Source organism: Dermacentor albipictus, chromosome 1 (genome assembly GCF_038994185.2).
Source record: "Dermacentor albipictus isolate Rhodes 1998 colony chromosome 1, USDA_Dalb.pri_finalv2, whole genome shotgun sequence".
In the NCBI taxonomy this organism is placed as follows: Eukaryota; Metazoa; Arthropoda; class Arachnida; order Ixodida; family Ixodidae; genus Dermacentor; species Dermacentor albipictus.
In genome coordinates this window covers 283,342,931-283,366,686 of record NC_091821.1, presented here as the reverse complement: position 1 = coordinate 283,366,686, position 23,756 = coordinate 283,342,931, and the positions used below count along the sequence as shown (strand labels likewise).

The 23,756-nt window shown below is 44.0% G+C and overlaps 1 protein-coding gene across 5 annotated transcripts; it reads left to right on the top strand.

Moving 5' to 3' along the window:
- Window positions 1-350: 350 nt before the first annotated feature.
- Window positions 351-14,356, top strand: LOC139054421 (uncharacterized). Of its 5 annotated transcripts, none has more exons than XR_011511203.1 (5): window positions 351-814; window positions 1,339-1,458; window positions 4,523-4,618; window positions 6,179-6,304; window positions 10,343-14,356. XR_011511203.1 is itself a non-coding variant. In XM_070531365.1 (5 exons), exons 1-4 carry the CDS (start codon window positions 682-684, stop codon window positions 6,272-6,274), a joined length of 435 nt encoding a protein of 144 aa, XP_070387466.1. In that variant the 5' UTR covers window positions 351-681; the 3' UTR covers window positions 6,275-6,304; window positions 10,343-14,356. The 5 variants fall into 5 exon arrangements, 3 of the variants coding, with proteins under 3 accessions (XP_070387466.1, XP_070387465.1, XP_070387467.1); XM_070531365.1 differs by having other exon boundaries at window positions 1,339-1,448; XR_011511204.1 differs by lacking the exon at window positions 6,179-6,304.
- Window positions 14,357-23,756: the final 9,400 nt, after the last annotated feature.

Genomic DNA, 23,756 nt, shown 5'->3' with positions numbered 1-23,756 from the left:
CGAACTGCGCGTGCGCATGCATGCGCAGTTCGCAAGCCGGATACCGAATTAGCGGAGTGAAGATAAGCAAAAAAAAGACAACTACAAAATGGCTGCCCCGCCAGTCGTCCGTTCGCGCAGGCGATTCATGCCGAGTGACGATGTTATTATATTAGAGGAAGTATTGTCGCTAAACCCCTTCGACGATGCCGCGATCTGGGTGAAAATCACAGAAAAACTCTGCGACCTCACCCAAGTGGTGCGGAATGTCCGAAGCGTCAGGGAAAAGTTGGACCTCCTCCTGGAGCAGTTCTTGCTCGAGGGCATGAAAAACAGAAGAAAGTAAGTGTTCCAGACGTTTATTACTTGTCGATGCCCTAAGCTAACACGTTTAGGCCAAATTTTCTAGATGCGCCTGTTTGCTTTACTAGATCAAGGACAGAGAAAGATTGCGAGGTCCTGCACAGGCTGCTACAACATGTGCGATAAGATAGCTCGCCAGCTTGGGCAGCGTCAGCAGTTACAGCGCCGCTGGGGCACTCGTGATGCGGTCTATAAAAGCCGCTGCTTTTTGATAGTAAAGGCTCTTTTGTTGTTGCTTGTCGAAGGTGAAAGACGCACACTTTGCGTCTGTTCGCGACGCAAACACAACAGGTAGCAGACCTGGCACGTGAGTGGAGCTACCGCCCGCCAAAATCAGCGATGCGGAGCCGCCGTGTCACTAAGGGCAGGCCTGCCTGCGCTGCTGCGAACGCCACACGGCCAAAGCAGCGCCTGTCCAACGCCCGCCAGGCAGCCGCCTTGGAGTGCTTCGCCACCTCATCTACTGATTTTGGTAGGAGACTTCTTACTTCACTTTTTCGTTTATTCTTCTTCTTTGGGGCGGGTGACGTGCATGAGTTGAGATGTAAGCACTCAACTCGATTGCTAAATACGATGCTGCGTGCCCTTGTGCCGTACCATAGTTATCTGTATTCATTTCACACCTAAGATAGGCCAATGTATGGCTTCCTGAAAGCTTGCATTCAAGTATGCATACCATGTTCTTTTTATTTGTTCCTTTTAGCTGCAGTTTTTAATCATGAGAGCCAAGTAATTACCGTAATTAGCATAATCTAAACGCCTCAACCCTGTTATCTATTACGGGACTGCGTTTAAAAGTGTGTAAATCTTGTACAACTGTGCTGCTGTTTCTTCGTGGAAGTGCAGTTTTCTCCCGCGATTTCTTTAGGCACCAAACGCACCTCTCTATGATTAAGCTGTTGGGAACTTGTACAAGGAACCTGCCCTAAGTGTTAGCAAAACTACTGGTTTTATCTTTTAAATTTCACGAACATTTAAGCTCTTTTCCATCTGTAGGGGAGAACAGTGATGTGCAGCAGATGTCAGCACAACAGGAGCCACAAGATGAGCACGACGACCCAGGCAGGTGGTCCTCAAGTAGCCTGCGTCGCCTGAGCCGTGTTGTCGTATGTAAAGGTAGCTTATTCTCAGTGCATATGATAAAAGCTCAGTAAAATAGTACCTCTTGTACTCGATTCTTCAACTATCCGGTTACCTGCTGTCTTGAAGACATTGTTAATGTGCTTATATAATGGGTGCCACTTTCAAAATTTTCGCAGAGCTCATTTACTCTATCAGTATTCTGGTGCTTAGAATTACCAATTAGTTCTTCCTCATGCTGTCCGCTGGTTAGCCCAGTCGGTGGAGAAACTGTATTAGTCCAATATTCAATCCCAATTAGGCCAGGATGAATTTTCTAGGAACTGTGAAGCTTTCTTTATAGATAAAAAAATGGGTTTCCTAATAGCTCTAGGCTACTTTCAGGTGGATAACACAATTCTTTACTTTCATGAAACTTCCCCCACATTGCTGATTTCCACATAACAATACATTTGCTCATACTGTGTACTCACCAAACTGTTCAGCAGTGGTACTTCACCAGCCAGTGTATTGAATTGGCTGGATGGACAGCATTTGACCATGGTGAACATTCTATTTAGGTGCTTTGTGCTATTTATGGCTGTAAGGTTCTCTTGCTACCACACAAACTTTTCAGATGCTTCAGGGCCTACATGTAGAAAGCTGCATTGATTGTTTGACCTTAACATAAAAATCCGTGGTGCACCATTGCATGGCAACCTGGAAACACAATGAACCCGACTTTTATTATTTCACCTTTTTCTCTGCGACTTCAGTTCGGTGTACTTCTAAATTTGTCTCTGCCAATTACCACTCTTTAGAAAAGTGTATTCTGTAAACTTAACCCTTCCAATCGATGCCACATTGTTCTTGCTCAATCTTTTGCACAGGAGTTATCGGTTTTGACACCATCTTGTTGCAAAGGTGTCTTTTCCAAAAGTCATGTCATAATCTGGTAAACATACTACTTTCCCTAAAAAAAGTGCGTCTGCCATCATTCCAGCAGTCATTCGGCAGTCACGGAATGCAAGAGAACGTACAGAACCAATGTTTCCATTTCGCACGAGGTGGAGTGGAATCCATATCTTGCATCGTCCTTGAAGTCCTTCAAGGCCTTCCCAAAAAATACTAAACCCACTTTAACACAGTCCTTTCCTTTAGGGCGTGGTTTCCATGCGTGTCTTAAAACTTTTGATGAATTGTTTCTGCATTATTGGCCAATTTTGCAAGTACCTTGATATTCATTCTTTGGTTCCATCTGCTCTTAAAACTCAATTTCAACAACAAAAAAAGTGACTTGTACAACGAAGTGGACACAAAACTCTTGATTGTCTTCCAGCGGTTCAGTTCGTACCAAAGGTCCATAGGGTGATTTTGAGTGGAGAGAAAAGGAGCAGGGTGCCAGTATTGTGCCGTCTCCCACTTTACAAAAAAATGTGTTGCTGGACAATCATGTTTTCGTGATTTTGTTGCTGACTCACTGCATGAACTTTTGAGATGGCAACGCAGAGCACAGCACAAAACAAATTAAACACATAAATTTCCTAAAGCCCTTGTATTTTCATTTTGTTGTCAGCCGATTTAGATGTGAACACTAACACGGCATTGCAGCGTGTCAAGACTCGCATTATGTAAGAAGCATAGCTAGCCAATGCCCAAGGGGCATTAGTAAAATTGCCCTTGTTATAAGCAGCTCGCTGCTAAGCTTGTTTTTATAAAGTCTGCCAGGGTGATGGTTTGTTGGCCATTAATGCAAGCCAAAAGGAAGATTGAGTGTACCATGTATATACATAGTCCCTAAAAGTTTGCCAATGTGAAGAAGTATTGCAAGGCAAAGAAAAGCTCAAGGAAATCCGTGCTACAAGTTTGAAACATTTAACCCTCTAGCATTTAGCTTGCTTGTATACATTGCTACAGGTGGAAGGACATGGTTGTAGAATATGTATGGTTGAAGGCACTATACGAGGAGGATAAAACATTTCCAGGAGTTAGACCATGAAATGTTACAGTGTTCATATTATAGTAATATGCAAGCCTGTGCATTGTCTTGGTATAGCAGTGTTGTATTCTCATATTTCTTAAAATGTAAATTTGTTCCATGCTGCGTTAAAGCAATGTGGGTTGAGTTAACTTTCACTTAATTATGATTTTGTTTTGAAACTCAGTCTGAATGAGATGTCATTGTGTGCAGGGTTATTGCAATCCACTAATAAAAATGTTTAAAATAATAGTAATCCTAAAACACTTTTGCAAAAAAATTGTGCACGTTTTTAGTCCTCATGGATATTGCCCACGAACTTTCTCATCCTTTATTGTAGTTCACTACAGAGCTCATGCAAGTACCGTCTTTACTTGTATATAGGCTGACTCCTATACAATGATTTCGCTGTAAATAAATATTAAATTGACCAAAGTGAACTCATATATTTTTTTTTAAATACCTAAGAACTTCGAACATGACACCCCTTTCTTTGCCGTAAGTTCGGCTACTAAATCTTGGTAGTCGATTGCCTAAACTGCATCATTGTTGGTACTGCCAGAGAAGTCATCCTCATTGCATAGTTCGCAGGCATCCTCAGCACCCCAAATAACGCGCTCATTGCCATCGAGATCGTTGGATAGCAGCATTTCTTGAAGCCAGTGTAGATAATCTCCAGACTGACTTTATGGCCTGCGCGTCGAAGGACCGCCATTAGCTCATGAATAGTGTTAGCTTTTTCACGAATATAGATCGACATTTTTTGCAATTAGTATGAGGCGATAGGTCATTTTGGATACTATTCCAGAAAATAAAGGGTGGCCTATAGTTCAATAAATACGGTAGGCCTGCGTAAATGGAAAAATATTGCCGGACACTGCAATTCTTCGTTGTCAGTCAGTAACAGAAAACTACTGCTGTGAATGGCAGATTTAGGACTTCTGAAATATCTGAAAACACTTTTTAGACCCTTAAGCATGCAGATAGCACTAACATGTTAAAACGCTAAACAACAGAAACAAATAACATCGATTCTATTCCTGAATAATGGAAGCCATATAGAAAGTTTGATTCTACTCTGCGGATTTGTCAATTACCTGATTCCATGTGCAAATCTTTTACTCCATTTTTTTACACCTGAAGGGCAGCCGGCTAGTCCCAGTGACGCCACAAGCCAAAACCCCACACATAGGTGACCAGTGGGCGCAGGTAGTTATGACGCCCGTGTACCAATGCAAGGTAAATATCTTATTCGTTTCACTCCCTCTTGCACCGTAAATAAGGAAATCAAAACTCCAAAAAGCGGTTGTATATACAGACTCTTTAAGTGTCGTGAAAGCCTTGATGTCAATCTGTAAGCATGAAAATCCCGTACTTATTCAGCTCTACTCCTAGTTGTGTAAAGCTTATCTTGCTAACCATCATATCATTATATACTGTGTACCCGGCCATAGGGGAATGGATGGTAACGTTCTGACGGACCAGATGGCCGCATCAATTGCATCACATGCTGTTAATCCTACCGCTGCTGTCTCTGTCACAGATATGAAGCCTTTCTTACGAAAGAAACTGTGAAACCACTGGAAACGCATGTGAGACACAGAAACAAATAATAAACTGCAGGTAATAAAGCCACAATTACGTTTTTCGCCCTTTGCAACAAAAACACGGCGAACAGGTGTCCTATTCTGTCGGCTCAGAATAGGACATACATTTGGCACCCATAATTTTCTACTTTCTGGAAATGAACGTTCAACCTGTGGTTGATGCGGGGAGAGGGTGACCGTCCTCCACATCCTTCTTAAGTGTCGGGAAGCCGAAGCTGAGAGAAAGAAACATTTTCCTCCGGCATAGCGCTAATGTATCCCGCTTCATCCGGCTATGTTTTTTTAACGCCAAAGCAGTCCTCGGTTTCTTCAATGATGTTGTCCTACATGTTATTAGCCCCATACATTCGCAGCGCTCCCTCTCTTCAGAGGATGCCGCTATGATAGCGGTATTGTATAAAACATGCCTCCAGGAGTTTGTGTCTCAAGGGCTCTGGTGAGGCCGTAGTGCTGTGGCCAGTCCTTGATTCTGACATGTTTTGTATATCGTATTATTTTCGTAATGTATTTTAAGGCTCATAGTACACGTCATTAGCCATCGCCATAGCAATTACTACAGCTACTACACGTATATTTTATGGACTTTAGAGCGACTATTTTTTAGGCCCCTTTACAGTCACGTCACATCAACTTCATAGAATGCAACACTCCGCTGTGAAATCAGTAACACTGGCATGACACTCTTTGGCCACACCTGGCCCATGCGCCAATAAAAACCACACATTCAATCATTCATTTCCCTCTTGCACCGCAGACAAGCTGTATACGTTATGGTACTAGCAGTGCACCCAGTAATAGTAAGGACAGCCTTTTATGCTTCAATAATATGACTGACTGGATGCTGCCAACTGCCTACTTAAGACATTCCTAACGCTTTCTGTCAGCACTTGCATAAATAATCATGATTATCCAGTGAGACCCAATTGGTAATGGCGGTAGTTTTGAAACACACTATTGGTGTATGTCACATAACTGTCCCCTCGCCCATAAAAGTATTATCACTCCTATATGGTCATACTGTTTGTATTATGTACAATTCAGCAAAGCTGCATTAGTCTAGTGAATACTGTATGTCCGAAATTCAAGTGATAAGCCAATTTTCAGCACTGCTTTACTGCAGTTAGTGTCAGTACTCTGATGTTACAGAATTCCTAAATGCACACCCAGGCAATATTAAATTTTGCATTTTAAGAGCTTCCTGCGAATGCAATGGTCACCTGGCGTGGGGCCGTGCATGGCAACAGCAGCAGCAACAGACCATTGCCACCTGCTGCCCCTGTACCAGTGACGCCTCGTGTACGAAGGAGGCCACTGAGAGGTAAATAAGGAAGCTGCAATTTTTCCACAAAGAACCTGGTGTCACAAGCGCTTGTCTGCCTTACTGATAAAGTCTGGGAGCAGCAACGGGACAATGCAGTGGAAGGCTTCGTGTTACGCTCATGTTTCTTTTGCGCACTGTTGTTACCTCAGTCTTCGGTTCCGGTGGTCACTGCAAACTCGTCAGTTGGATTGGCGCATAGCGTAGGCTCGTGAATTGCGCAGTTCAGCACTTATTTGCAGATAGTTGCATATTGCGACCATGGTCGAGCTTGTGGTTGTGCAGTGTTACACCAGGTGCGAACTGCGTGGTGCTTTCTTTTACTTTCATCGTACCAAGTTCGAAGTGCTATTCATGTATGAGTGGACCATTCTGAAAATTAGTGTGTATGCTTTGAGGATTGGCCCGCTTCTATGAAATGGCTGCTTGGTTTTCCGCATGCTGAGCAAGAAGGAGCTGTAACACAAAAATAGGAAGGAGAGAACGACCAAACCATGCAGCAAGCAAGAAACATATCACCACGTAGTTACCTTTTGCGGCCTTAAGAGGAAGGTGTAGCTCAATAGATTCGATATAGATTCACAGAAAATGAGATATAATTTTTATTAGCAACCATTGCACTGAATTTCATGAAATTTGTCTCATCTCAAATAAAAAGATTTAATCTAATGACTGTTGGCAGGGAATTTGTTATTTAGGCTGTCAATTTTTAAAATAAAAATGGTTTAAATTCAAAATTTTCTGCAAAGCATACTGTGAAGTTTACAGCTATGTAACTAAGTAAGGAAAAACGATATAATTCTGTGAATTGCCTCTAACCGTACAATTAAAGCGGACATAGTTGACGTAGTATGCATGGTTCTGAAATAGGCCGCCAATATGTGAGTAGGACTTCCGCAATACTCTTGTGAACAGAGTAGCAAATCCACGCACAATATAAATTGATGTCGATTTTTTTTAATGCTGTATTGTGTGTAGCTTACAGACTGCTTATCTGTTCTTGGTGCAGAGCTACAAACGTGTAAACTTCGTGATTTAATTTTTTTTGCAAACTTACCAAGTTCTCAAAAAAAGAAATTCAGGCCTTCAATCATAGTTTCGCTTGCAACAGTCACTAGATATTTTTTTTTCTCTCAAATGCAACAAATTTCATTGAAATTGCCCCAGTGGCCGATTGTAATACATGGTTTCAATAAGCGTTTCTGCGTTTGACATGTATTTGAACAGGCAGCATTGGAGTTGGACCACGCTAAAACTCCCGCTTTACATTTCTGGGTAAGCTGAACAGTGGTTACTGGCCCGATGTGTCTTCTGATGCGTTCAGAAAGGGGTGTTGTATTTAGCATGCGACAGGAAGAGGGTGGTGGGGGTTTGTACACACAAATCAGGCTGTTCTATTGTTTTTTTCGATACGGCCATTTATTCGTTTTTAATTGTACCTTCAACAATGTTGCACGTTGGCCCGCTTAACGACATGTACACGAGCCATCAATGCATCTGTTGTGCGAGTGCCAGTATGTCGTGAATATGTGACACCGGGTACCTGTCGGGCGTTGTGACACCGTTCAGCGCTCGGTAGTCCCCGCAAGGACGCCAGTCAACCGATGATCGCTTAGGAACCATGTGAAGAAGAGATGCCCAAGGACTGGAAGAAGGTTGGATGATACCCATCTCCAACATATGGTCGAATTCCTGTCGTGCCACCACCAGTTTCTCAGGAAACAATCGACGTGGTCGAGCGTGAACCGGTGGTCAAGTAGTGGTGATGTGGTGAAACACGTCGTGTTTTACTAGGGATCCCACTTGGTGCTGGTGTGTCAGGTCAGAAAATTCGCTCAGTATGGAAGTGAAATGAAGAGGGCCTGCTGGCTCGATCAGCGTAGGGCTGAGCGGTGTATGTCTTGAAGGCTTGCCTTTTACATCGCTTTCTGACACAGGGTCCTGTAACCTCCGGTTACGCACGTCGACTAACAGTCCGAAGTGGCGCAGAAAATCCGCCCCGAGAATGGCGAATTTCACGTCGGCTACTATGAAAATCAATCCTAGCGTTCTCTGCAGGCCCAGACTGACGGTTAGGGAGTGGTTTTCATACGTGGATATGGCCGTGTTGTTGACTGCTTGCAGAGGCGATGTGTTTGGGCGCTTGCGGTCCGCGGGCGATGCTGGGAGTAGGCTCACTTCGGCGCTTGTGTCGACGAGGTAGCGGAAACCGCTGTTGCGGCCGGCTAGGAAAAGGACGGATGAGCGACGTTCTTGCATGGCAGAAGCACTGTTCACCCTCAGCGCCTGACTAGGGCGCTTCCCGAGAGCTCTCAGGGTGGTACAGCATTGCCAAACTTGTGATGGTACCAACATAGTTTTTGGCGTTTCACAGGCGACTGCAGATCACCCTGACTGGTTGACCGTGACGTGGTATGGAGGGCGGCCACGGAATTCACGAGACGCGATATTTCGTTCTTCATGTCTTGAAGCTGCTCATGTTGAGACGGTTCGCTTGTGACGGCCGCGACAGATGTGGGAGCTACCGCCATGAGCTTGTCGGCTAACTCGGCCTGCTTGAATAGATCGTTATCATTTGAGGCAGTCGTGACCATTCAGACGCTCGGGGGGATTTTCTGTAGAAATATTTTTCGGAGCAGCAGGCTGTCAAGACTATCCATTTTGCTGCCCAATAATTGCTGCATATCACGCAGCAGCTGGCTTGTCGTTATGTCGCCGAGGTTGGTTTCATGGAGAAGTTGTTGTAGCCGTTGGCTTTCGGAGGGCTAGATCCTGCGAATGAGTGTTGCCTTCAACGCCTCGTAAGCGTTGTCTGCTGGTGGGGAAAGCAACAGGTCTCGAATTTGGCTAGCGATTGATGGGGGCAGACTGCTCACCACATAATGGTATTTCGTGAAATCTACTGTGATGCGCCGTGCAGCGAATTGTGATTCTACCTCAATGAACCACAATGCAGGATCCGCAGTCCGAAATGGAGGCAGTTTGATATCGACGCCTGAGAGTGTCGGAATTTCGGTGCCTTGAGGTGTGTCCATAGCACTAGCTGCATCACGTGCGGGTCACCAATGTTGTGCGGGACGCGAGCACGGTTTGAAATCAGCAGATAGAAGGGAGTAGTGCGTCCCTGAAGAACAAGCAAAAACTGACTTTATTGTATGATCGTCCAGCCTCTATGGCGTGGTGGCGCACCCTCGCACCACTTCCCTTTCCCGCACACAATGCGATAAGATTTTATAGCATCGAAAAGGGGAAAGGGTGTCTGGCTGCTGCTGTGCGACCGTGAGGCCGCCACGCATCCTACCATGATCATCTAACTTTGCTGGGGAAAACAAATGCACAGAGTGCTGTTACAAATGCACGTGAAGTGCGTGCCAGCAATTCAAATCTGTATCGTTCAATAGCAGCACTCACTATTCGAACATAGCAGCAGTAACGAATCTGCTTTCATTTTTTATGTCGCATCCAAAAGCTCCATTTTCTGTTCGATTTTTGTCCGCACGGCGCTAGGAAAATACATTTATCAACTTCTACTGCAGGTTTCATTCGTTCATTCTAATATTTATCCACATAACCAAGGAAAACTGAAGGATCACAGGAATAAATTGATATTCCTGAAAATGACAATTGTCACTGCTTCATCGCGGAAAGAACCCCCTTTGGTTGTCGCTGACTTTTTATGCTTACAGTCGGAGTTTCGGATACAGTTGTCAGAAAAAAACAGCATAAGTTATGGAAATGAAATATGTAAATTTGGTAGACAACTTTGTAATGTCACCACCACACATCTACTTTTATTTTTTAGCCTTTTCTGGCCTTTCTCACTGTAAAGGTGCCATTTTTTGGTATTGAAGTAAGGTGATGTACTAATACAGATGACATCATCTTTCTCTATACTGTGCCCGAGTACAAGACACACGTGTGTGTCCTTGTACTCAATGATGCATTAGTAGCCTTCAAAAAAGCGCTGCCTGTGCTTCACAGCACGAAGTTCTAAAACACTTCAGAACATTTCCTATGCTTCTTGTTCGATTTGTGCAGGCACACGAGGGCAGAATGAAAGTACCTTGGCGTATGTGGAGGCCTGGTCAGAACACGAAATGCAGATGCGCGCGCTCGCTCATGAACTCGACCGGGAGAGACTGGCCCTCCAGATAGGCCAGCACGGCGGACAATGTGAGGCTGAGGGAGCAGGAGCTTGAGCTGCGAAAGACTGAGCGGGCCGCACTTCTTGAGGAGAGGCGGAGCAGCCAAGTGCACCCAACTGCCCAGCTGGAACTGATCAAAGCGCTGACGGAAAAACTCCAAAATAGTTTTAATCGTACATGATGCTCCAGTTTTTTGTTCAGTGCTCTGTTTTCTTTATTTTCTTACTCTCAATTGGCATGCATGATCCTCCCATTTCTTACTCACTGCTCTTTTTCTTTCTTTTCTTAATCTCGGTACATACAGATCATGGTGCACTGTTATAAAACAAATAAATTATTGGGTTTTACGTGCCAAAACCAAGATTTCATTGTGAGGCACGCCGTAGTGTGGGACTCTGGAAATTTGCAACAGCTGGTATTCTTTAACGTGTACCTAAATCTATATCTAGAATCTAGAGTCTTACTGATCTATCAATTTAGTGATTACAGCCTAAATCAAAAGGACTGGGTTCCAGACAGTCTTTAAATACACTTCAGCAAACATTAAAAAGGAGAGGTGGCAAGTGCTGGCGCGCCTCTACATTCTCCTAACCAATGCAGTTACAACTGAATTTAAACCACTGGTACAATCTAGGCCGCGTGATGTGCGTCTTCACCACAACAATCAGAAAACGACGACGAAAGCGGGCATCGTGATCATGAAAAAAAGTCTAAAAGAATATATTGACTTCATTGGTACATGCTTGTGACTATGTCCGAGTCTCGAGCGGTTCTGCATAACACAGTGGCCAGGACGGTCTTAAATAACCTCTCGCGGTCTTGTGGCAGGCGATGTCTCACCAGGAAGCTTGGGGGAACATGTTGAAATGTCAGTGCCTTTGTCAGGTTGAGAAGTCAACCAGCTCTTCCCCTTCATGTCTCGTCTTTTGAGCCCTCCCCTTTGCGTCTGCTCAGGGCGTCGAGGGTCGACTCTTTTCCGGGAAGAGGGCAATTATCTCGGCATGCGAAAGCATGCTGGAAAGCTTCCCATACTTGACAGGTCCAAGTTCAGGCTGACCATAAAGGCCTTATCGGGGATTAGGGAAATCGTTTTGGAATTCACGCTTGAATGTTTCCCTCACCATCGCCGTCATGCCATCGTGGCCGCGCCATCGTCGTCGTCATCTGATTGTCATCCTACCATAGCTGTCACGCCAACATCGTCATACATCGCCATCATTTCATTGTTCTCACGTCGCCGTCGTCAAGCTGTTGTTGTATGGCTTCGTCATATTTACGAATCGACATATCATTGTGGCCGTTCTGTGAGTGCCATTCCCTTGTGGGGGGTGGCGCGAAGGGGCAGCCACGGTTTTATTGAGGCCGGCGAGAAGTACGCGAAAGTGAGGGGACTTTCGTCTATCCTGGATCTCGCATACCTTGATGGGCGCTTTGACCAGTTTGAAGTGTCGGTTGAGGAGGGTATCTCAGACCATGAATGTGTCTTCGTTCAGATAGCACATAGCGAAACAATGTCAAAACATAAAGAGGCGGTTACATATGTTCCCAATGTTTTCGAAGCTGATGACACAAGTATCATTGACTACTGGTCATTTGTAATGGACAATTTTGATTCCAAAAGTGATATCAATACCATGTGGCAATCGTTCAAGCATATTATTTTCCATGTTATTAGCGTATTCGTAAAAGAATGTTATGTTATTAATGTAATGTTATTAGCGTACTCGCAAAAGAAGGAAAACTAAACGGAACCTTTGGATCAACAGGGAAATCATCCAACCAAAACGCAGAATAAGCCGCCAGAGACAGAAAGTAACAAAAGACCCCGCAAAAATAACTGAGTTCTCTCTACCCCTGCGTTCTATGATTACTGAAGCCAAAAATAGGTATCAAAAAGAAACCTTGACAGATTTCATGAGGTCGTTTCCCGATAAACTTTGGCATCACATGTCGAAAAAGGACAACGAATCACATAGCATTGTAGTTGATAACACAGTAGTTACTGATCCTGCAGTAATTGCTTCTTCTTGCAACGAGTTCTTTCAGTCGGTGTTTTATGTTCCGTCGCAATCCAGTATTGAATCCATACACTCTCCATCGCTTCGCTCGGAAGAAATACCAGACTTTGAAGTCTCGTATGAGGCAATTGTAGTTCTTCTACTAAACATTGACGTCAAAAAATTGGTTGGCCCTGATGAAATACCGAACGCATTTCTGCGCAGGCATGAGGAATTGGTTGCTCATTACTTAAAAGTTATGTTTGACGCATCAATTGCGGAAGGCCGAGTCCCTGATGAGTGGCTCACGGCAAAGGTTATACCTGTTCACAAATCCGGAGATAGACAGATAATTGAAAATCATCGTCCGATATCGCTGACCTGCGTTTGCTGCAAGCTCCTAGAACATGTTGTAGCCAAGTCAATTTACACATACCTCGTAAATGCGAACTCATTCTTTCCTAACCAACACGGATTCCGACACTGCCTTTCCCCAGCAACACAGCTTCTTGAAACAACTATGACTTTTCCAGCTCACTAAACAATCAGAAACAGTTAGATGCCACCTGTCTTGATCTGTCGAAAGCATTCGACAGAGTGCTACATGCAGGATTGATTGTGAAACTGACTGATATGGGAATAAATGCGAAAATAGTAAAATGGGGCAGAACCCAATACGTAAAAGTAGAACACATTAAGTCAAAGCCGTTGAATGTGACGTCTGGAGTCCCACAGTGTTAGGTCCTGTACTAGTTTTCGTATATATTAATGGCATTTCCTCTGCAACTGACGAAGGTATCACGGTGCGACTTTTCACCGATGATTGCTTAATATACGAATAAATTAATGACCCGGAAGATCAGCGATTACTCAGTGACGCTCTTAGGGCTGTAGAAAAATGGTGTCGAATGGAAAATGAAAATAAATAAGAGTAAAACTGTTTTACATAACGAATAAAATTAATCATATTTTCGATTTTAATTACACAATGAATTCTTCAGTACTTTCCACGGTTGACGTGCTGATATACTTAGGCATACATATATCCGCGAAATTAAGCTGGTCGAACAATGTTATAAGAATATGCGAATCTGCGGAAAAGAAGCTTTGGTTCTTGCAACGGAAATCGCAGTCAGCCTCACAGTCAGTAAAACTAACAGCTTATTTAATGTACGTTCAACCCGCGCTAAAATATGCCAGCATAATCTGGGACTCTTATCAGTCACGGTTAATTGAGTGACTGCAAAGAGCTCAATGGTCGAGCAGCAAGGTTTGTTCTATCACGGTACTCTCGCATAGATTCTGGCTCCGAAATGCTCGGTTTGCTGAACTTGCCTACGCTCGCTGAACGCAGGCGCATAGCTAGGTTAAAGTTCTTTTTTCTTCTCACTAAAAACACATTCAACATCAATAGTGAACAGTATTTGATAGCACGACAAGGTAGAACGCTACGGAAGAGCAAATATAATGCTTTTTAAATACCTCAGATGCACATTAAAGCTTACGCATTTTCCTTCTTCCCAAGAACCATTAAAGAATGGAATGAATTACCGGTGTTAACGCGAGAAAAGTATCAGTGCAGAACAATTTGCGAAAAACTTAAAACCGCATTGAAAGATGCATGCACGTATACGTGCACACCGTTTATTTTTTTGGCGGGTGCGTGTGCGCGTTTGTGTATGGGCTCGTTTGTTAACACTGCGTTTATAGCCTTGCATTATTGATCCGAAGTATGTGCAGAATATTTCGCTTATCTATCTTTCTTGCTCGCTTATGTTCACCTATTCATGTACTGTACTAATTGCCGACATACTGCTATTGACTTTTTTGTGCTATTATGTATTAGTGGAATAGTCATGCATTGTACTAATTGTTGCAGTGCTGCTTTTGACCCACCCTGCAACGGCCGATAGGCCAACAGTATGACTAAATAAAATACAATACGAGCGAAGGCGTGCTCTTATGGACATATTTAATCGCGTCTGGAGTACAGGAGGGATCCATCTAACGTGGAAGATAACATGGGTGGCGCCAGTACTCAAGTCTGGAAAGAATCCTGAGAACCTTGCCTCATATCGGGCCAGTATCGCTAACATCATGCGTATCAAAGTTGATGGAACGACTAATATGTACGAGGTTAACTTGGTATTTTGAACAAGGATATAGACTGCCATCGTGTATGACTGGCTTTCGCCCACGATTGAGTGCCCAGGACTGTGTTTCAGACTTACTAATCGACATCGAGCACCATCACGTCGACGGCCTTTCGACACTCGCCATCTTTATGGACGTTGCCAAAGCATACGACTGTGTGCTTCATACTGGCATCATCAACGGACTCCTAGCCCTGGGTGTCTCTGGAAATGCTCTTCGCTTCGTCTATGAATTTCTTAGAGAGCGATATGTTCAGATTAAGCTTGAAAATATTGTGAGCGAACAGCGACGCATTTCCCTCGGCGTCCCACTAAGAAGTGTCCTGTCTCCCTTGCTCTTTAACGCTGCCTTGGCCACCCTTCCAGACGCACTCAAGGTAGGCTGGACGGCTGTTAAAGTGTTCATCTATGCAGATAACATCTGCATTTGGATCTCGGGGTACCAGCACAATCACTTGGCCCGGATAGCCCAGGGTGCACTCTCCGTCATCGATGGTCACTTATCGACGCTTGGCCTATTTTTATCAGCGGAAAAAATCTGCCTTCATACTTTTCCCTGGAGTGAGGAGCAAGTCAACTCGCCTGTCGCTGAATATTAGAGGCCATTCAATTCGTCGTGCAACTAGTCTTCGACTCTTGGACATCACCATCGACAGCAAGCTACTCTGGTGATGCGCAGTTGACGATGTTGTGGCTGCATCAGTGCAAAGAGTCAACGCAGTTGGTCGAATGGCAGGTGTACGTTGGGGTAACAATCATATGTCTATGCTTAAACGGAACGCTGCGCTGATAGCGAGCCGCATTCTTTATCACCTGCTGCTTAAATCACCCTCACCGAGCCAATTCGAGTGCTTGGAGGCCGTGAATAGAATTCGCTTGGCGATGGGAGTTCCTTAGGCGGCTTCCAACAAGAAGGTTAGTAATCAAGCGGAGTCTCTTCCACTCCACCTTTTGGCACCTCAGGCCTTGCTGACGCAGCTTTCAAGGCTGGGCGAGGCCACCGCAGGCGCGGCGCTGCTCCGGCGGATAAGAGAAAGAACTGGCTCTCATTTCCATGGGGCACTGAACACCTTTCAATTTTTAGGATTCGAGTGGCCTAAGCGAAGTCGCCTCGACCCGCCGTGGTCTTCGTCGGACGTTGCGCGCAGCCTCAGTGTACCCCGTATACCGACTAAATGCATTTATGAATACGTGGGTAAGTGTTATTCAATTGTGCGTACTTATGTTTATTTCACGTGGTCTGTGTTAAACTGACAATGACATTTCTACTGCGGCGAAGAAATGTTGAAGCGTGATGAACATCTTGAAGGTGGTACAACTTCGCATATTTTTTGCTTAGTTGCTACGGAAAGTACTGGGGAATGTGGGCCGATAGCGGGTCCCGAGTCAGACGGGCAAATTTAGTGAGATTTGGTGTACTTCGCTGTTACTGTCACTGGCAGGCTGTCAGACGAAAAGGTTTGGTGACACTTGCTGTGGAGTTTGCTTGCCAGGGAGTGTGTTCCAGCAACTTTCTTCGCTGCGTTCAAGTGCCTCGCGTCGATAGCAATGAGACAAAAATAAACGAATAAATTCTCACAGCAGAGCCGGCATTAATTATAAGACAATGTTTTCTTGATATCAAATATTATGAGCAGCTTTGAGGCATAAGTGAAGCCAAAAAGAGCTTGAAACGTTCATTTTCGGCGCATTCCGCCATTCTGACTCTGTGGATTTTGGATATGCAGAGAAAGGGGGTGAAGATGAGAAAGAGGGTTCGGCAGGTAATAAGATTAACTCGCGCGTGTCTTCGAATCCTCCGGCCGCAGGTTCTCGCCTGTTCGAATGCCTTCATACGAGAGCACGCCAACTCTGGTGATTTGACAGAGTATCGGGTCATCTTGTCCATTTCGGTTCTTTAATAGTGTATTCTTTCTATAGCATTACCCATTTCAGCTTAGGCTGGTGTCCAAGAACTCACCGGCGAGAGGTTTTCCTCCCTGGATGGCTTCCCACTATGAGATACCTTTGACTTTCTTCCCACGCAGTGGTGTAACCAGCATCTCCGTGGCAATTGTGCCTTCGAATGGAGGCTTCATCAGATTGAATAGCCCTTAGGCAATCCAGGAGGCTCTTCATGCTGCAACACCACTGTACCAGACCATCTCGGACGTAAGGCAGTTCGTTCGGCCGTGGAAGCATTGCTTGTAGGTCACAAGACCAGACATGTATCGCGGATTTACTCGAGTGCATATCTTTCGCAGTCACTCCGGAGGGAGAATTTATCCTACTCACCTCGCGTACACCAAGGAAGTAGTAGTACGAGGTATCGACTAAGGACTAACTCTGACAGAAACACTAGAAAAGTTAGCTGCGGCTGGCGTGATTGCCGCATATCGCTGTAATGGAGTCGTAGAACATAACAGATTACCAACGGGATCAGTAATAGCCACTTTTGCTGGAACTTTCCGCCCATCAGAGATCAAGGTATGGTCCCTTGTATTCAGAGTAGAGCCACTTGCCCCGCGTTCCCTTCAATGTCGCAATTCCTGGCGATTTGGCCATAGTATCGAAGGATGTAAATCAAGCCAAGAGTGCTGCACATTCGGGGAAAGTCACGCTCCAAGTAATTATTTTTCCGAAAACGAGAGATGCTGTCTTTGTGATAGAAACCATCCGGCTGATTACTCCAACTGTTCTGTGCGGGCCCAAGAAGTACAGATACTAGAAGTTATGGACAAAAGACGTTCCTACAGAAGAGAAGCTATAAATATTGTACAGGAGAGATTTGGCTATGGTGGAGTTGTAGCTAAGCAGAATGCAGTACCTGACTCATCTCTCACTGCAGCCATATGCAGTTCAAAAGGCCGCGGCTAAGGCAATGCATCAGTTGTTGGTGAACCTTGGTGAAAGCATCGCACAGGCTGTTTCGTCGCAAATGAATACGTTAGTGCAAGGTACTGGTTTATGCTCTGTAGCAAATGGGCTCATAAGTTCGGGACAACAGTCTGGAGACGGAAACAGTGGGACAACTATCTCGGGAGATAGCACTGCAACTAGTGGTTCCCCTCCCACTCGCTCTGCTTCTCACAACAAGACTATACAAGATTTGGAAATGAAAGTCGCCGAACACAACTCCCGTGCTCAGAAAAGAGCTATGTCGACTACCAGTAAGGATTCTTCCTCACTGATAAGTCAGGAAGAATCTAAAAGAATTCTAATGCCAGTCGAAGTTTACCTTGGAGGAAAGTGCATCAAAGAGGTCCCTTTCATCCGCAGCACCTTCTTCATTATTAAAGGTGCTTCAGTGGAACTGCTGCTCGCTATTATCAGCTTCAGTACAGTTATTTCCTCTTACTAACCAACTTGATCCCGATAGAATATGACAGGAAACTTGGTTGACAACGAAGAAAATTGGTCATTTAATATTTTACAGATCTTTTCGACTAGACCACCTTACAAGAGGGGTGGATTAATTATATATATTTCTGTTAAAATATCACAAAGCTAAAATTTTATTTGAAATTGATGAATCCTGAGTGGAAAATTCTGGCTATAGAACAAACGTTTCCTGGATGTTTCGCAATCTATATCATAAATACATATTTTCCTTCTGGCGTACAGGACACTCGCTCTCTTGACAGTGTTCTAGCTATAAAGCAGTGATTTGGGCTTGTTGGTAAGACATCGTGAGGCTTATAGCGCGTTAAAAAGACAAGGACGAAAGTGAGACGTGACACACACAGGCGCTAACTTGCGACAATCACGCTCAGCTAGCTGTGGGCGAGATGTTTTACTTTCTGGGGATTTCAATTCACATCATGTTTCATGGGGTTTACAGACAGACTCATGAGGTAAGCGCTTGTGGAATTGATCATTAGAAAATAACCTTTCTTGTGTAAATTCTGGATCAACTAAATTTGCTCGTGGCCAAAATCAGTATGCAATCGACCTCACATCGTCTAGTCGTATTCTCTCTGTGACTTCATCGTCGACTATTGGTGGAGGAGGAAGAGGAGGAGGAGGAGGAAAAAACTTTATTCAGGTCCTGTACAAGGTGATGCCACCTGTCTGGCTAGTCCCATGTTGGGACCGGGAGGTCAAACCTCCTAGCCCTATCACAGACGTACTAGATAACCAGGACTTGAGGGATGTAATCGTGGGATTTAATCATTCCTGAAAACCGATTCCGGGAAATGCCAGGGCCGAGCGACCCACACTCCTAGAGCATATGTTCAAGGATGCATATCTCCTTTTTGCATGCTTTGCATTAATATTCACGTCTGCAATGTCCTACCATTCGTTCATTTGTGCAGGTGAATAATAGGACTGTGTTTGTAATTGCCTAAGTGTAACTGCTTGTGCTCTCTTTAGCCTATAGTGAGGCGTTGCAACCTCCCTCTTTTCCATGTAGTAATGCTTTGTAGTTTCATGGGATGTCATGAGCGTATCTCTGTGTAGGTTCTCCAATCAAACAGAGTCAAAGCCACATGTAAAAGCGGCCCGGTCTGTTAGTTTGCGGCCGTCGTTGTTGTTCGATTCATTTGGATTGATGGGAATGTCATCGAGTGAACCAAGGTGCGCCAGGAACCAATGAATGTAATGCGTAACATTTGTTTGTCTTAATTATCTTCGCAGCCTGTGGAGCAATCTTGCCCCTAGTGAAAGCTCTTATAGCCGTTTTCGAGTCACTATATATTTCTGTGTATCTGTTGTCTGTTAGTGCCATTGCAATGGCAACTTGTTCAGCGACTTCAGGCTTTATAGTGTAGACCGTGGCGCAGTTGGTGCATTTGCCTTCATGATCCACTACCGCCGCCGCGAACTTAATTCCATCCTTGTAGCAGCCGAATAAACAAAGTAGGCTCCTTTGCCCCCTTTATCCACTTTTTTTTATGAACGACCTGGCTCATGCAACTCTCCTGTTGATCTTATGTGTTGGGCGCATATTCCTGGGTAGCGGTGCGACAATTATGTTGTCTGCGTTCTTGATGAACTTCTTTGTACTGTGCTGGATCCACAATTAGGTTGATCAGGGTCTTGTCTAGGATTGATCTTCCCGTACCGGTTGTAGATAGTCTCGCTCTTTGTGATATTTCTTAAGCCAGCGCGATCCATGGTCGTTTTGTGTGTTCCTAACTTGAGCAAGTTTTCAGTGCTGGTTTGAATAGGGAGCCCCAATGCGCTTTTAACAACCTTCTTGATCACTGCGTCAAGCTTCTTGAGTTGAACATGCGTCCAGTTGTACATGGCAGCGGCGTATGAAATATTACAGAACGAAAGAGTTGATTAACCTTAATAGGTTATCTCCTTTCATGCCCTCGTGTCTTCCTGTCCGGCGTCTGATCATCCTGTTCACGTTATGCGTTTTACAGGTGCTTTTCTTGAGCTCCGTATGGTTTGGACCGTTTGCATCAATGAAGAAGCCTAGTACCCTGATCACGTGGACTCTGGCTATATTGACACCATTTTCTGTAAGTAGGTGTAGGTAGAGGTTTGCAGCCCTTAGGCCTCCGCCCTTTTTCACATCTATAAAGTAGCAACTTTGATTTATGTGCGGACTAGTGGGGACTATTCATTGTGCCTATAACAGTGATTATCTTCCGTTATTTTTTTCAATAGCCCGTTTTAATGGTCCCATTATCCCATTGTCACTCATTACTATTATCTGCATAGTTTTCATCTGGATGGTGTACACATGTTTACCTTTTTCACTTGCAGTGTATAATTTACTAAATACAAATTCCTTTCTGTGGGTTTCTCGTAGCTAATACACGTACCCTGCCTTGTGTTTTAAATGAATTTTTATGTGTATATGATTTATTTATACTTCTTCGTATTGATGTTAAGATGGTGAATAATAACTAGCATGGATCCCAACTAGCTTTGAGCTAGGGATCCAGATGTCCTGTACAACATTTCCTGTGTATTTTCCTATTTTGAATAAACTTCAATTTCAATTTCAATAACGGCCCTTCGTGGAATACTGACTGTACAGGCGATTATATAATGAGGAAAGCAGCCTGCAAAAAGTTGCTATATAACCAGTGTCCAATAAATTGTTGTGATTATAAGTTCCGCAGAAATATATTTCAACACACACCTACTAAAACAAAAGGCGGCTACGATTGCAAGCATTTCGATTATCTATCAAAATGTGAAAACAAGCGTGTGCTTTTTTTCGTAGTAGTAAGATATATCCGCGTCCGAGTAACATTGACTCAATTGTTTCCACTAGAGAAGAAATGACGCAGACATTAGAAGGCATCTCAAAGGCTTTAGAAAGTAGATTCACTTCCCTTTTATCTACATGTCCCAAGCTACGAATACAGACAGATTATTATACTGAGATCACTATGATAGAACTGGCTACGGCAGTGGACAGTATGCCACATTCCTCCCCAGGTACTGGCCGAGTAACCACGAAAATGTTAAAAATCTTATTCAAGGAGTCCCGAGGTGTCCTTTTAGACGTAGTCAACTTTTTACTCAATTTTCAAGGATACCTTCCAGTTGGAAACTTGCTAAAATTATTCCGATTCTTAAAAATAAGGGTGACGGATACACGCTTAACAATATTCGACCAATTGCTCTAACTTCGAATTTCGTTAAATTATTAGAAAGGATTCTAAATATTCACATGTTTGCATAGCGCAAAAGACGAGGACTGAAGGAAGAACACAACGCAGGCGCTGTGTTGTGTTCTCCCTTCAGTCCTCGTCTTTTGCGTGTGCAAACATGTCGATTTTGGATCAGCAACTCGCCCAAGCTTCCACCTTATCTAAATGTTCACCTTATGAAATTAGTAGAGGACAAAGATGCACTTGCCTCTTGCCAAATGCGCTTTAGATCTAGCTGGTCTATTTGGCATGCTCATGTGGACCAAGAAAGCCAAATAAAATTAGCATGACGCCAGAGACGAATTGCAGCTCTGGTAACTTTACACGGTAACTTTATGACAGTGCAGAACACGAAGTTTTATTGAATAAATTAACAAACCTTTAATGTCTACCGTAAAAGTTTGATGCCTACCGTAAAGATAGGCAGCGTAGTTGGGGCGGTGGCATCCTTTCGCAGTAAAAAAAAAAACAGCTAATGTGCTGCGCAGTCCATCTGGTGACTAACCTAGAAATCCTAATCTGTCGTGCTAAACCGCAGCTACAAGTACTCGTTGTCTGCTATCGCCCTCCCAACAGTAATTCCGACTTCTCCCGTGTTCTAAATAACACCTTGTATCATTTAATAAAAAGATTTCCCGAAGACTCGTAACTTGCTCTTTGGAGACTTCATTTACGCACATGTCAAATGGCCAAATTATTCTAGCACAGTTAAGAGTAACACAGCAGCTAAATAATTCTTATATATCTGCCTTATTTTAAGCTCTCCCAGATGATAACTGATCCAACTCGGGACACTGTTAGCATCCTTGGCTAACCACTCATTCGGAAAGCATGTCCGACATTAGCTACGCGAAATCAGTGATCATAAAGAAATTCATGTTGGTTTCTCCTTCTCACGTATAGTACATCATCCGGAACAGAAAATAACCTGCCTGTACGGAAAATGAAATTATTCCGCGATAAACAACGAATTAGTCGCATTCTACCAATCATTTGAGTCAGGTTTCGAAAATCGCTCGATGCAAGAAAACTGGATGCTTCTCCAAAGGACGATGAATAAACTCGTTACGCAGTTTACACCAACTATCTTACTTCGCTCTAATCGCAATAGACTATGGTTCACGAACGCGCTAAAGAAACTGGAAACCAAGAAGAAACGCATATTTGGCTCCGCTAAATTGAGGCCAAGCTTTGGGAGACCCGATACCTATCCGGCAACAGAAGCACTCTTTCTTTCAATCAGACCTAACCCACATGCTCAGCAATAACCCCCAAAATTATGGCAAGTTATCAATCCCCAGTTCTCCCCGCGTATCGTAATCTCTATAGATGGTGAAATTTTACCTGACCTTGAGTGTGCGAAACTATTTCATAGTGCTTTGTCATCTGTTTTCACTGCCGAACCAGACGTGTCTCTTCTGCTTTCCCTGTTTCAGCGATGTCTTTATTGCAGGGTGTTATTTTTCACCAGATGAAACATCCCCACTCACTTATAATCATTAATAATCCTCATCAGTTGTTGTTGACGAAATCGCCTCAAAGCTTTTAAAAAACACGAAGAGCATCTGCGCGATGTACCCAACCCTGCTGTTTTGCCAATCGTCATCAGACACCCTCCCAAATGAGTGGAAAAGGAGCTAGGTGGTTCCAGTCTACAAATCAGGTAACCGTAATTTGCCCTTAAATTATTGTCCCATATCCATAACGAGGGTCCTTTGCAAAATCATGCTACACGTCCCATACTCACACGTAATAAATTCCCTAGGCAGTAATAACTTCTTTCCATCCGTCGCAACACGGCTTCCGCAAAGGTCTGTCATGTGGCACTCAATTAGCTACACTCCTTCATAACCTACACTCAAGTCTCGATACCAGCACTGTAACGGATATCATATTTCTTGATTTTACAAAAGCATTCGATAAGGTAGCTCAGCAACGCTTAATATTAAAACTCTCTCACTTCTACTTCCACCCTAACACGCTAACATGGACAAAATAATTTCTTAGTAGCGGATCACAGTCCGTCAGCATTAACAATACTACTACAAAATTTCCTCCACTAGCATCAGGCGTCCCCCACGGTTCCGTTTAGGTCCCCTCCTGTTCCTAATATACATTAACGATCTACCATTGCATGTTTCCTCTCAGATTCGTATGTTTGCTGACGATTATGTCTGTAGATGGCAGCAATGGCCACAGTGCTCTGCAAAATGACCTGAACAGCATTAGACTGGTGCGATCGCTGGTTAATGATCCGAAACCCTAATAAATGTAAATTTATGTCAATTTTTCGCAGCCGTAATCGGTATAACTTTCTCTACCCAATTAAGGACATACCCATCGACACTGTGGACTCAACGAAGTACCTAACCATTACGATCCCGCATGGCCTAAACTGGTGTCCGCACGTGACCAACATCACATCATGCGCCAACAAAACCTGGAGATTTCTTAAGCGCAACCTCCGCAATGCTCCTCAAGCGGTAACATTACGAGCATATAAAACGCTAGTTAGGCCTAAACTCGAATACGTGTTACCCGTGTGGCATCCTCGCCAT